Here is a 14,910-nt window from a genome sequence, read left to right on the forward strand (position 1 = left end):
GGGTTGTTTTAGTTGTGGGGTTGTTTGTGGGTTTGTTTTAGTTGTGGGTTGTTTTAGTTGTGGGTTGTTTGTGGGGTTGTTTGCTTTGGGGGTTTGCTTGGGTTTGGTTTTCTGACTCAGGGTCTTGCCATTTAGCTCAGGCTGGCCTGGACCTTGGGCTTCTGCCTCAGTCTCGCAAGGTGCTGGGTCTGCAGCACAGACCGCCATGTCTGGCAGCATTTGAGTTCTGAAAAGTTTCCAGGGTGCTTCCTGGGGCACACAGAGCTTCCACAGCCTGGGTAGTGATGGCGGACCTTACAGAACTGTCAATGTGACAAACAGCCGGCTGTGGCACACACGCCATAGGTTCGCCACTGGCTTAGGGGGAAAGTTGGAGTGGGACGTGTGCAGGCAGCTCACATTTAAATTTGAAAATGTGAATGTCAGATGAATGATGCTGACCCTGCTGTCTTTCCTTTCCCCAGAGGAGATGCAGAAGGAATACAAGTACTTGAGGAACATGTTCTATCTGTACCAGGTGAGTCCGAGCTGTGCGGGGGATCACAAGAGTGAGAGAAGCAGCTCGCTGCTGGCCGGGAACAGAGATGAGCAGTGATGTCGGGGCCGCAGTGTGTCTGGAGCCACTGGCCACGAGGCACAGACAGCCAGGGAGAAGCACCCCCTGAGAGGCCAGCTCAGAAATCTGTCTGTGGTCGTGAAAGTGAAAGCAGCTCACTGGTTTTTTGGGACAGGGTCTCGCTCTGTAGGGCAGGCTGGCCTGGAGCTTGCGTGTGTAGCCCAGGTGCACTGGGATTACAGGTGTGAACCACCACACACAGTCATCAGTTTTTATAGACAGAAACAAGCAATGGCCGCAATGATAGGAAAGGAATTCTCTGCCCAAAGACAACCTCTTTGAATGTTTGCCCTTTGTGAAATGAGCTGAGGTCCTGTGCTGTCAACTCTGCACTTTGGCTTTATTGTTTTACAGTACTGAGGATCCAACTGAGGGCATTTGCACTGAGCTATAGCCTCAGCTTTTTGTTTTTGTTTTTTAGACAGGTTCTAAGTTGCTAAATTGTCCAGGCTGGGCACACACTTGTGACCCTCCTGCCTCAGCCTCCCAGTTTGCTAGGATTACAGCACAACCCCAGCTGGATAAGTCTGTGCATGTTTCTGTCTGCACTCTTCATGGGGCGTAACAGAATCTTTTCCTCTTCTTTAGCGACATAGTCTTACTCTAGTGACAGTGCCATCAGCATGTCACCATTGCCCTGCCCTGGGGGACACTTTTGCGTAGTTCATGTTGATTGCTATAATAAAAAACACCACTTAGCTGGGAGTGGTGGCACACGCCTGTAATCCCAGCACTTGGGAGACTTAGGCAGGAGGATTGTTGTGAGTTTAAGACCAGCCTGGGCTACAAAGTGAGCTTAGGGCCACCCTGAACTGCATAGCAAGACCTTGTCTCAAAACAAACAAACAAACAAACAAACAAAAACACCACTTTGAACATCTTTGATTCTAGCAGTAGAGGCTGGGTTGGAAGAATGGACTCAGTCAAGGCTATCAGCGCTGTGGCCACCTCAGAATAGAGCCTACTCCTTTAATCCGCTGATTTCATGACGGCCACAGTGTTTCTCTTGGGGCAGCGAGAGTGGGAGGTGGGCAGGGACAGGGAGTGACAAAGGGAAAGAAACTCCCAACCTGCCGAGCTGTCTGGAATGCCAAGTTCGTGTTCTCTAAAATTGGGGAATGAATTCTAGGAACAACGGAGGTTAACAGCAGGAAGAATTTATTGAAAGGAAAAAAACCTTCTGTCTAAGAGAGAGAGAAGGGGGCCCAGAATGTAAGTTGCCTGCCGACCCCATTTCTCAAGGGTGTTTTATTGAGCAAAGCCATGAGGTGTGGTGGGTTCAACTGGGACAGATCTACAGTCAGCTAATAAGATTACATGTATAGTAGCTTGGGTAATAGTGATCCAACTGGATCAAGGGGTGTGAGGTGGGACAAAACTGCGGTGAACCAATAAGAGCATAACAAGTGTAGGCGCCTCGGTAATACTGATTAAATGGGGACCAAACTGGGAAGCCAGTCACAGAGCAAGCGCACTTGGGATGGACAACGGCTTTCCTGGAAGGGGTGGTTAAGGTTTGGTCCTCTAACCTGAGGTGACTGATGCCTATTTAGAAGAGCAATCACCGCTGTTGATCCCGAGAGGAAGTGTGGGTGCAGTGCCTCTTTTCTTGAAGCCTGGCCTTCAGTGACTGCGCCTCCAGCCACCGTCGTCTCCTGCACTGACCTTTGCGGGGCCCAGCCCTGTCTGACTGCCCAAAGTACTTCTCAGTAGCTCAGCATCTATAATATTTTCAGAGGAAGAACCTCTGACTGTGGCTCGGGGAGAATGGGCGGCATCTTCATCCAGCTGCTTTGGGCTGAGAAGGGTTAAGGCTGGGGCGACTGCAGTCGGGGGCCTTCTCCAGAGAGCGAGTCTAGTGGACTAGAGAGACACCATGGTGTGGGTTAGCAGCGGTCAGCTCTCTCTGCAAGGTTGGTCTGGGCCCCAGGAAAAGGAGCTGGTCCCATCGGCATGGAGTTTGGCAGGCTCTAAGCAAGGATAAACAAGTTTTTCAAGAAATTAGAGCGTGTGTAGTCAAAGCATGAGCACCAGAAGGCAAAGGCAGGTTGAGGAGAGAGCCAAGTCCAGAAACTGTTCTTTAGGGACTGGAACAGGGCTGTGACTTGCTGGCTCTTGATCCCCTCTACTGATAGAGGCTGTTTATGAGTCTGTTATTTTGTCATAAGTCTCTCAGTTTTAGCTGTAGGATGGCGAGTTTTGTGGTTCTGAAGGACAATTTTGGCTAAAGAATGTAAAGATTCCTGTTGAGCTTTTATAGATTTTACTGTAGTTTTTCTGAACGACCCATAACAGTGGTCAGCCACTGGTGCAGCAGCAGAAGGGATCGGCAATTGGCGCCCCTTTTGTATCTAACTTGTATCGTGGCAATGTTTTCTCTCATCGTTTGGTTATACTTCTCTGCTGAGTGTTTAAGACTGAGTTAGAGCGAGACCTGTTTTAATTAAACAGTTTAAAGAGAAATGATGACCTAGGGCTGGGGCTGTGCCTATTTTTAAGTATTTGTTCTCATTTAAAACTGTTATTAAACTCATAAGGCTCCCTAGGAACGTTTTGTTCTATAAATGAATTTATCTGTGTTATGAAAATCAGTCAGTATCATTCTTGAGACAAGAGAGAGGAGGAGTTAATCTCCAGTTCTGCCTAAGAGTTAAAAGGAAGATCACTCGGACGAAAACTTGGACATCTGTTTTTGAGAGCTTCATGATTAAAGCTAGACCAGTTTTTTAATATGACCCAGGGGTAAGTGAAGATCAGCTTCACTCTGGAAAGGGAAACTCGCCATTCTGGAAGCCTGACCCTGAAATGCTCAGCACGGAGGAGAGAATTGCCTGGGACCAAACGCTGCTGTGAACGGTGTTATTTCTCAGGAGCAGAGCGGCGGGGAAGGGACAGAAGAGGAACGCCAAGTACGGCCCAGGAACTAAACCCTAACCATCTCGGGTGCAGAAAGACGATTAACATCGAGAGCTTTCCCGGAGTGGATCTCTAACCCTTAGCAAAACAGGGAAGTGTTCCAATAATATTGTTTAGGGCTTATTTTCTAATAAATGCCTCTGAATCAAAATTTCTAAAATCTCAGCCTGCAAAGGAGATCTATCACCTCCTGGGACAGGTAATAGTCGAGAAGAAATCTTGGCCTTGGGACAAAGAGGTCTTTGAGACATTTGGAGTTTTCTATCAAGTCACCTAGGTAAATTTCCTTTACAGCAGGACTGGCTAGGCTCTATTCAAATCTACTGTGAAAATCTGTATCCCTGGGTATCTGTAACACACTTAAGAAACTCACAGATTAAAGTCTGTACCCATTGTCCCTCATTAGAAGTCCCTGATTTGAGCATAGCATTATATCTCCTCAGTGTAGTTTATAGGTCTGAGTAATTCCTCTGAAGACCTTGGTGTACTTTTTGGGATCATCTGAAACTTTGCCTGATCTGTTTTAGGTCACTGAGAGAAAAGGGGGCACATGAAACACAAGTAGTTCTAAATTTTCCATCTACTTCCTATAAGGGATACTGTCCTTGAGGAGCTTGAACAAAGTCAGCTAAGCAGGGGCACAGCCTTGTGGAGGCTTTAATTGTAGCTAGCCTAGAAGTCCACCCTCAAGACCCAAAGGGCAAGTAGGGGAAACTTCAGACCCAATAACAGCGGGCGAGGCTTTGATTAAAGTGTCTTGGAAACCTTTTCATTCCAAAGGTTGAGGATAAATAGCCCCAGTCTCAGTGATAGTGATGCCTTCAGGGTGGAGGTATCTGGTTTTCCTGTGGCTCACATTTACATTCGGGGTTTTTTTTGTTTGTTTGTTTTTCTTCCAGTACCAGGAATCAAACTCACGACCTTGTGCTTGTCAGGCAGGCGCTGTGCCACTGAGCTAAATCCCCAGCCCCAACATTTACATTTGAGTATAAGGAAGAAGTATTTTTTTAGTGCAAGGAAAGTCTGAAGGCAATTCTGGCCATTTTTCCTCATTCTTACAGTACAATTCTAGTTGTGAAATAGCATCACAGTCAATACTTCCCTCTGCATTCCATCTTAGCTCTAGCGGGTAAACTATTCTTTTCAAATGTGCGGGTCAAACCTCCACCTGTGCTTAAGCACACATTTAGGGCAGTGGTGGTGGTGATTGTTTAGCTCAGTGGTACCATGCCTGCCTGGCAAGCATGAGGTCCTGACTTTGAGTCCCAGTACTGCCCTGATACATTCCAGAGGAGGAAGAGATCTTGACATTGAGCTCCTACAGAAGAAATGCAAAAAGAAAGAACTGAGCGTCCTCTTTAATTTTGATTTGACTTCTGTCCTCTCATGGTGTCCCTCAAGGTGACTCCACTCCAGGGCAGGTGGGTGCCTCCTGGACAGAGACCAGAAGATAAAATTTGACCAGCCTGTCCACCCTCAAACTGGTGTGTAATTTTATCTTCCCAGAAAACTTGTGTACTTCCTCCCCTAGGTGTTTTTTTTTATAAGCACAAGTTACAGTTGATCTCAGCTATAACAGTCTTGTTTAAAGAAGGAAGCATTGCTTAGTATTAAACCATTACTTTTTAGTTCTTTGAAAAAGAGGGCAAAAGGGCTGGGGATTTAGCTCAGTGGCACAGCACCTGCTTGGCAAGCACAAGGTCGTGAGTTGGGTTCCTGGTACTGGAAACCTCCCCCCTCAAAAAAAGAAAAAGAGGGCAAAAACCAAAAAATGAGTTGGAAGTAGTTGCAGCACTTCACAGCCTGCAGAAGAGATCACCTTAGAGACTGTCAAGTAAAACTGGCTTGGAAAAAATCTCCCTCTGGGCGCTAGGATGAAGAAGCCTCTAGATATTCCTATTAGCTATTTACTCACATAGGCAACATTTTCTAGCAGCAAGACAAGGCTATGTCTTTTAAATTCATTTTTAAAATGTTTGTATCTCTGAAGCTTGCAGGTTAAACTAATACCCGTCACCCAGCATCGCAATTTACATGCTGGCAAAGGCACTTTATTAGTCTTCTTCATGCACATGAAAGAAAAAAGCTGAGTAAAATCTCTTTCTTCCTCTTAGCACATGTAAGTCACAAATGTAAGTCATTCTCCTGATAGATGTTTTCCTCTGTGAAGGCAAACAGTGGTTGCAAGCTGCCTCAGCCTGATTTCTGGAGGGAGAGGCAGTCTAATACCAAGGTGGTTCTAAAGCTAACTCCCAACAAGTTGGAAAAAATTTAGGGGGAGTTTCTAACTTACTAGCAGAAAGAGAAAAGTACAGTATCTTTCTGCTGGTCACCCAGTTGAGCTGTTGAGAGCCAGTTTCCACTGAGGAGCCTTTGGCTACCTGGCAGAGTGCAGCCCTGGCCGTGGCTCCTCAGTTGCTTCCTCTGTTTTTACTGGTCCTTGGAACCAGAGGTCTGTCTCCGGAAAGGAATCCAGCTGCCCACTGGTCAACATTCCATTGGCCATTGGCTTCAGTGGGGATTCACCAGAAGGTGCTGGGGAACTCTGTCCTCTGCTATAAGAGTGGAGGCTGCTCTAAGAGCATTTAACTAGCTGGCAGAGTAACCACCGTTTGTTAAAGGGACAGATAAAAATTCAAGCTGTCTAAAACCAAAAAAAATCATTACATAGCATTTTGTAAGTTTACAGTATAAGTTTCAAAGTCCACAATTTATTGTCAAAGTACTTTCTCTCCCACACACATAAATGATGAGAACCAGACCTAGGAGTGGGGAGAAGGTTGGAGATCCTCCCTTAGGCTAAACGTGTTTCAGTCCCCTAAGTGTGGTTCTTTCGGAAATAGCACCTTCTAGTTTCACCCAGAAGTTGTTTCTTTCCACGAGGAAGACTGTTGCCTACAACACTAAACCGGGACATGACTTTTGTGTGTCTTCTCCTGGATGGGCAAAATTCCAATGTCTCATCTGACCCAAAGACTAGGTATGTATTCCTCATCTAAGATGACTTCCCCATCTTTGGCATTAAAAAATGTTCATTTTCTATGGGCTTAACTTAGTTGTTGGGGAGGAGGAAAAGGTTGGGGAATTTAGAGTTCCTCTCTTTTTAGACTTCAGTGCCTCCAAAAAAAGGAAAGTACAAAGTGGTAGGGAAAAATCAGGAAAGATTGTCTCTTTATCAGCCAAAGATCTGATCAGAAATGAAACTGAGACAAAACAGGCTTGATGTCCCCTCTAGAGCATAGAGGAGGACCAGGGCCAGGCTGTCCCAGTGAAACTTGTCCCCAGAGTCTAAGAATGGCTACCAACCTAACACCCTTTAAGCTGGTGGAAGGGGTCCTGCAGTTTATTAATAGGTTACGTTCCCCTAGTGCTATCTAAGATATCAAACCACAGCAGTCAAATAAGTCAAACAAGGAAATAAGTCAAATAAGTTAAACAAGTTCAGCAACTAGTCCAAATGTAACGTATACAAAACAGAAATAAAATGTCCCTTTAAAGAAGCATTATAACCATCCCATGTTTTTAACTTAAATTTATCACTATTTTAACAAAATTATACGAGACAAAGCATGAGCAATTATAAGCAGTGGACAAAGACATAACATAAAAATTTGAAGTATAAAATTTTTTATTACTTAAGTAAGTCACAATTGAGAATCTATGAAACAAAATCAAATTTTTACCTCCATCCAGATATCTTGGTGGAAGACCTCCAAATTATGTAGGAGAAATATAACTCCCAACATGCTGGATGTCCACAATGCTGAGTTCGTGTTCTCTAAAATTAAGGAATAAATCCTAGGAACAATGGAGGTTAAAAGTAGGAAGAATTTATTGAAAGGAAGAAAAACTTCTGTCTGAGGAGAGAGAAAAGGAGGCCCAGAAAGTGGGTTGCCTGCTGACCTTGCTTCTCCAAGGTGTTTTATTGAGCAAAGCTGTGAGGTGAGGCAGGTGCAAGGTGGGACAGAAATACAGACAATAAGATTGCAAGAACAGTAGCTTAGGTACTATTGATCCAATGGGAAGTCACGAGGTGGGTGTGAGGTGGGACAAAACCATGGGGAACCAATAAGATTACAACAAGAATAGTCACTTAGGTAATATTGATCAAATAAGGATCAAATTGAGAAGCTAGTCACATAGTAGGCTCACATGGGACAGACAAGGACTTTCCTGTAAGGGGCGGGTTAAGGAGGTTTGCTCCTCCACCCCAAGCTGATGTCCATTTAGAATATCGATCACTGCTGTTGTTCCCAGGGGAAGTATGTGGGTGTAGTCGTTCCTCTCTTCTTAAAGCCTGGCCTCAGTGAAGGTGCCTCCAGCGCAGTTGTCTTCTGTGCTGAGGGCCCAGCCCTGTCTGACTGCCCACAATATTTCTCAAGAGCTTAACAATTGATAGTGGGAGAGCTGAGGCCCCAAGCTCTGTGCTGCCTCTGTTGTCACAGTGACCCTGCAGTCCTAGTTGCCAGGGGCCTCCCCATCAAGGGCAAAGCACCAGCTTGCCTGGAAACTCTACGCCATGTACAGACTCAGGGTGGAGCTTATACCTGAAAGGGGTTTTGCAAGCACGTCAAGAACGGCCAAGTCTAGGCCAGGCAAGTTGCTGGGTTCCTCGGCCACAGGCAGCTCTGGGGAGCCCCATGCTTCCAGCTCCTGGAATCCGGCTGCCCAGGGTCCCTGCCCGGCCCCTTCTGCAGCGCCCCACCTGGGCCTTCCCTTGTCAGGTTCAGGACATCTGAGCCACCAATGGGAGTGGCACTGGCTTTGTGTTATTTAATCTCAACCACGAAAAGAAGTCACACACCTGTAATCCTAGCACTGTGGGATGCTGAGGCAGGAGGAATGCAAGTTTGAGTTCAGCCTGGGGAAATGGATGAGACCTTGTCTCAAATTCTAAAAAATAAAATTAAAAAGGAGTTGGTGATGTATCTCAGTGCAAAGGAGAAGTGTTCACTCTGAGTATGAAGAAAAAGGAAGGGAGGGTTGGAGGGGGAGAGGGATTAAGAAAAAAATGGGCCCATTACAAAGCATCTCCTTGCTGTCTGAGTGCAGACGACGCACTCTGAGTGCTTTCCTCCTTCCCTCACTGCTGTGGACAAAGACCCCGGAATGGAGATGCACACAGCACTCCAGAAGCAGCCCAGCTCCAGCCAGGCAATGCCACGCACAGCAGGCCCCAGCCCCAGCGGGAGTTTCTCCCCAGGAGGCACCCAGGCCCTGATGCTGTGGGGAAGGTGGCTGCCAGGCCCGGGCCTGCTGAAGGACCCTTTCCCTCCTGGCCCCTGCAGGATACCATTCACGATGAAATGGAAGACAAGTGGTCCAAGCGGAAGGCAGAGTGGGAGGAGGACGAGAAGATGGAGCGGGAGAAGATCCTGCTTCAGCAGAGTGAGTGTCACGGCACCTCTGACGAGGGCTCCCAGCAACGGCGTGGAGCTTGATCCTGACCAGCTCCTTGGTGCTAACACGTGCTGGGGTGGAGGGTGCCTGGAGTTCCCCAAAACAAGTGACAGCTGCGGGCAGGGTTGGGTCTTTTTGAAAGCCAGATGCCGGCAGCAAGGGATCTAAGCCTGTACCTTCCAAAAGGTCCTGGTTCCAAGTTTGCCCACCATGGGCTGGAAAAAGTTATTGAATTAGAATTTAGAACATTTACTGGTGTGTGTGGGGGTTGCATACCCTTTACACTTGGAGCAGCCATACCCCTACACCCCCCAAAGGGAACCATGTTGATGTATTTTAATACTTCCCAGCATAACCCAGGGATTAGATTATCCAAAGGGCCCCACGGGTCACCTCCAACCCTGCTGAGCTCCTCATGAGTGGAGGCGCGGAGAGGGCTCCTGGGGCTGACCAGGCTGAGGGAGTGGGAGTGACCCTCCACAAACCCATTCCATGGTCCACGCCAGCCTCATCCGTCTTTTGTGCAGTTGATCAAAACCAAGTCACTCGGGCCAGGGATTTAGCTCAGCGGCATAAGCTCCTACATGGCAAGTGCAAGGTCCTGAGTTTGATTTCCGGTACCAAAAAAAAAAAAAAAAAAAAAACCAAGTCACTCGTTTGACAGCAAGGACATCTGGGAAAGTCAGTCCATGTTCCACCGGGGACTCTCAACTGTCGTCGTCTGGGCCAGGGGTGGGAGGTGCAGCAACTCAGATTGAAAGCCTCACCCAGTCCTGGTGTCCCGGACACCAGCTCACCTCCTGACTTCTAGCTACACGTACACGGTATCTCCTGTTGCCAAAGTCTGAGTCAGGACGCAACCCCTGGTGTTGGGGGGTGGAACTTAGCTGCGCACGGCCATGGAGGAATCCCGGGGCCCGCCCTTCTGTGTGCTCAGGCGGGCTTGCTGGGGGTCAGCCAACCTCCGCCCCAGACCCAGTGCTGCAAGAATCAGCATAGCTGAGAGTGTCATTTTAAGAAAAATAATGTCCAAGAGAGCATGGCCTCCACTTCAGGAGAGGGAACAGATAATCAGCAACAGATCCCAAAGAGACTACACAAAGTGACGAGAGATGTTGACAGTAAGCCCCATGCAGTGAGGGCGATGAGCGCGGCCACCATGCCCGCCCCACGGAGCTTCCCGGGGTGACTGTCCCTGCTGGGCTGCCAGGACCGCGAGACGGCCCAGCTGGAAGTGGCTTTCCCCTAGCTGTCTGGGTTTCTGTCTACGTGGGCTTCCCACAGTCACACACAGCTATGCTCTTTTCTCCCCTCTGCAGAATACAAGATGACAAAGAAGTTTGAGTTAGAGTCAGAAGAAGAAAAGAGGAGAATGAGTGAATCCTACAGTGCGACCTTTGAGAGCTTTGTGCGCGAGAAGGAGGTAACCCGCACGCGTGGCTGAGTGTACCATGCCGAACCCAGCTGTCCCACCATGAGAGGATCTTTTGGCCTCAGCGGGCATTGCTTCCTTCCCCCGTTTTTTCTGGAATATATGAAAGTAGACCGATCACCTCACCACCCTTGAGCTAGAGCAGTGTTGGTAGAACGAAACCGTAACGAGCAGGAGGTGACAGGACCTGCAATTCCCTGCTCTCCCAGCACCCTTCCCTGAGCATCCGTCTTACTCCTGCTGTAGATGAACAGGTGCTGGGCGTGGTGGTGCACACCTATAATCCCAGCACCCAGGAGGCTGAGGCAGGAGGATTGCTGCAAGTCTGAGACCAGCCTGGGCTACAAAGTGAGCTAAAGGCCAGCCTGAATGGCATAGTCAGACCCTGTCTCAAAAAGACAAAAAAAAAAAAAAGATAGATGAGCAGGTGATGTTGCAAACAGAACCAATCACATTTGTTCACATGCAGCCTTTAGGAAATACGAGGGGCTGAGGGGAGGGGGGTGGGTGATGGCTGGCGTGTCTTCCTGCCAGCCCCAAAGCTTACTGTGAGACCAGGTTGTAAAGAAAGAAGATCGCAGACCAAATTTCACCAAACATACGGACATCTACAAAGCAGAGGTGCATTAGCAAGCAGGCCACACACAGTCATCCTGCCAGATGGCTGAGCGTTGCAGTGCACCTCGGTTCGCTGACATAGATAGGATGGTTCCCCAGAGGCAGGACTCTACCCCTGCTGTAGTTGGCATCAGCAACCAGCGCCTCTGAGCTCAGGTCTGCCGCAGCCCCCTGGGCACAAGCGGCGGGCTCTGCTGGATTCTTATGCTCATCATGCAATACAGAGAATGACTTTTCGATATTTGCTCTCATCTGAATGTCTCCTCCATGTGCCCATCTGTGCCCACCATGCTTATCGAAAAGCACTGATTTCACCGAAGTCTGTCTCTGGTGCCCGCGGTTACTACTGCCTGGAATAATCATGCCGAGTTGGGCATGCTGTGCAGTGGGGTCCGGAGGGCTCAGGTGTGTGGGCAGAAGCGGCAGCTCTTCCCGGGAAGGACCCAGGGTCTGTACGCACCCTTCCTTCCTCCTTCCTATCCTCCTGCCTGTACATGGGGCCCTGTCTCATGAGGTCTAATTTATACTTAGCAAGAGCCACAGGCCTGAGTGTGGCGTTTGAGCAGTTTGGTACACGCATAACCCTTGTGTCCAACCCCGAGAACACTTGGGCTCCTTTCCAGTTGCGCTGGGTCTCCCCAAACCACCTCAGATGGTTTCCACCAACATAGATTAGCTTTGCCAGTTCATATAAATGGGCTCATACTATTACTCTCTCTCTTTTTTTTTTTTTTTTTTTTTGTCTTTCTGAGACAGGATCTCACTATGCAGTTCAGGCTGGCCTTGAACTCACTTTGTAGCCCAGGCTGGTCTCGAACTCGCGACGATCCTCCTGCCTCAGCCTCCCACGTGCTGGGACTACAGGCACGCGCCACCATGCCCAGTACTGTTACACTCTTTTGCATATAGTTTTTTCCCCCTCAACAAAATGTCTATAAAATTTATCCACTTGTTTTTCATATCTGTAATTTCTTCCTTTGTTATTGCTCAGTAGTATTTCTTTGTAAACAAGTATTTACCATTTTTCTGGTTTTGGAGATTTTGGTTGTTTCTACTTATTGGCTTTTACACATAGAACTTCTATAGACATTATTGTACAAGCATTTTTTTATAAAAACATACGATTCTTCTTGAGTTTGTACCTAGAAGAGCTATTACTAAACTCTAGGGGAACTATAGATTTCACTTTATGAGAAATTGATAAACTGTTTTCTAAAGTAGTTGCATAATTTTACTCTTGCATCTTAAATATGTAGGGTCTAGTTGTCCCACAGCCTTCAAAGCAGTTATTATTGCCAGTCTTTTAGCTCTGGTCATTCCCGTGGATATGAAGTACATTTTGTTACAGTTGTAGTTTTCATAATGACTAATTACGTTGGGCCATTTTTCAAATGCTTATTGAACTATTCATATATCTTTTTGTGAAGAGTCTGTTCAGGTCTTTTCTCTTTAGAGAAACTTAAGATTTGATATACAAGAGTCCTTTATGCACTGTGGGTGCAGATTCTTGGTCAGATGCACATGTTATGTAGAGCAGCTTCCAACCTGTGGTTTGCCTTTTAATTTTGTTAATGGCATCTTTCAGTGTGCAGAAGTTTTGATGAAAGACAAATTATCAGTCTGTTCTTTTTATGGTTAAAGTGTTTTGTATTTTCTTTGCCTATTTCAAAGCCATGAAATTATTCTGTTTTTTAGAAGCTTTATCATTTTACTTTTTATGGTTCTGTAATCCATTTGAATCATTTTTTTATGTGTGGAGAGACAGAACTCATGAATCACCAGTGTTCTGGTACCTTTTTTGTTTGTTTGTTGTCTTTTTGAGACGGGGTTTTGCTATGCAGCTCAGACTGGCCTTTAACTCACTTTGTAGCCCAGGCTGTCCTCAAACTTGTAATAATCTGCCTGCCTCAACCTCCCGAGTGCTGGAACTACAGGTGTGTGCCACCATGCCCAGCCTGGTATCATTTTTAAAAAACCTTTTTCCTGTCCCCCACTGAGTTGCATAGACATCTTTAGAAGTAGAAATAAGACCCTGCTCTGCTCACTCGGCTGTTTGTCTGTACCTTGTCCAGCAGCACATTGCCTTAACTACTATAGCTTTAAATCAAGTAGTGAAGACCCTCTAACCTGCTATTGTCCTTCAAGATTATTTTGTCTTTTTTTTTTTTTTAATCTTTTTGAGACAGGGTCACACTATGCAGTTCAGGCTGGCCTTGAGCTCAGTTTGGCCCAGGCTGGTCTCCAGCTCACAATGATCCTCCTGCCTCAGCCTCCTGAGTGCTGGGATTGCAGGTGTGCACCACCACACCTGGCTTATTTTGTCATTTCTACAGCCTTTGAATTTTCATACAAATTTTAGAACTAGCTTGTCAATTTTGAAGTACTTTGTCAAGAAAGTGCTGGTAGTGCAGGCATGGTGGCTCACACCAGTTGTCCTAGTACTTGGGAGGCTGAGGCAGGAGGATCACCACATTTTTGAGGCCAGCCTGGGCTACATAATGAGTTCAAGGACAGCCTGAATTGCAGACTGAGACCCTGTCTCAAAAAACAAAACAAACAAAAGTACTGGCATTTTGACAAGGATAACATTAAAAATAAAGATCGACCTGTGCAGAACTGAATTCTTCACAGTATTGAATCTGCCATGTTTAAGAAAAGCTTTTGATGAAAATATAATTTCTTTTAACATTTGTCAGTGTGATAAGTTTGAACATGGGATTTTCATTATTTAACTTCAAATGTCATATCATTAGTTGATAATATGTGTGTTGTTAAACCAATGACTAAGCTTTTGTAAATATATTTGTGAATCCTCTGCTGTTCTTTTAATTCTTGAAAAGAAAATCCAGAACCGCAGTGGTGACCTTGTCCAAATAAAAATGTTTCAGGAGCTCTTGAGACAACATGAAAGGGACGCCGTGCAATTACAAGAGTTGAGGAAGACCAAAGAGGTAAGCTTTCACCCTTCCCTGTGGAGGGTGTTTTACAAACATATCAGTAAAACGATACACTTCAGAAAAATGGATCTATGATAACTTTCCCAAAACCAGTTTAAAAACGAAGACCTGAGGTTAAATGTGCTAGATTAAAGTAGCTGAAAAGGATTTGAGAGCTGTCTGTAAAGCAAAACCAATGCTGCCTTTCTGAGTGCCAGCTCTGAACTCCGAATCACCAGTGTCGTGCGTCGTCGTGGACGCTAACTGCCGCTGCTCTTCCCCTTGAGCGCCGCACAGCACAGCACTCCATGCGTCTCCATCTCTGAGTGAACCGCGCTCAGGACAGCCTCTCCACGGGACTCCCAAGTGTCAGCTCCCCCAGGGTGAGCGTCCAGACCTGGTCGTCACTTTCCTTTCCTTCACCCTCTCACAGCCAAACCACCAGCACCTTCCAGCCCTCTCGAGATTATTCCGAGTTCACCCACTTCTCTCCAGCCTGGGGCTCTTACCCTGGTCCATTTCTCCCCGAGCCACTGCGGCACTCTCCTCGTCCAGGTCTTGCTTTACTTCCTGCCCCATGGCCCATCCTCCACAGAGCAGTGAGATCAGTGCACTCGGGGAAACCACCTCAGACCCTCCTCTGCTGGGGGCCCTGGACTGCGCCTCACTGTTCTCAGGTTAACACGGCCTCCCAGGGATGCGCCAGCTCCCCTGTCCCCCTCGGCCCATGGTCCTGCTTGCTGTCTCTATTCCAGTCACGCTAGGGTTCCTGGAGGGCCCTTAACTGTTCCCTTTTCTCGTGAAAATTTATGCACAGGCTCTCTCTCTTTCTTTCTTTCTTTCTTTCTTTCTTTCTTTCTTTCTTTCTTTCTTTCTTTCTTCTTCCTTCCTTCCTTCCTTCCTTCCTTCCTTTTTTTCTTTTCTTTCTTCCTTCCTTCCTTCCTTCCTTCCTTTCTTTCTTTTCTTTTCTTTTCTTTTCTTTTCTTTTCTTT

General features: G+C 46.8%; 1 protein-coding gene across 4 annotated transcripts in view; it reads left to right on the plus strand.

Moving 5' to 3' along the window:
* Window positions 1–14,910, plus strand: part of Als2cr12 (amyotrophic lateral sclerosis 2 (juvenile) chromosome region, candidate 12) — a 56,402-nt gene that overhangs the window by 29,461 nt on the left and 12,031 nt on the right. For 3 of the 4 annotated variants that reach the window (XM_005373202.2, XM_013511720.1, XM_013511724.1), the window contains 4 exons: window positions 465–517; window positions 8,821–8,920; window positions 10,252–10,355; window positions 13,871–13,933. In XM_005373202.2, the coding sequence (XP_005373259.1) occupies window positions 465–517; window positions 8,821–8,920; window positions 10,252–10,355; window positions 13,871–13,933 (320 nt within the window). Of the gene's footprint in view, window positions 1–464; window positions 518–8,820; window positions 8,921–10,251; window positions 10,356–13,870; window positions 13,934–14,136; window positions 14,217–14,910 lie in introns of those variants that run through there. The other variant, XM_013511729.1, reaches the window with a different exon arrangement.

The sequence above is a fragment of the Chinchilla lanigera genome, unplaced genomic scaffold (assembly GCF_000276665.1).
Source record: "Chinchilla lanigera isolate Chin_1 unplaced genomic scaffold, ChiLan1.0 scaffold00002, whole genome shotgun sequence".
Classification (NCBI taxonomy): domain Eukaryota; kingdom Metazoa; phylum Chordata; class Mammalia; order Rodentia; family Chinchillidae; genus Chinchilla; species Chinchilla lanigera.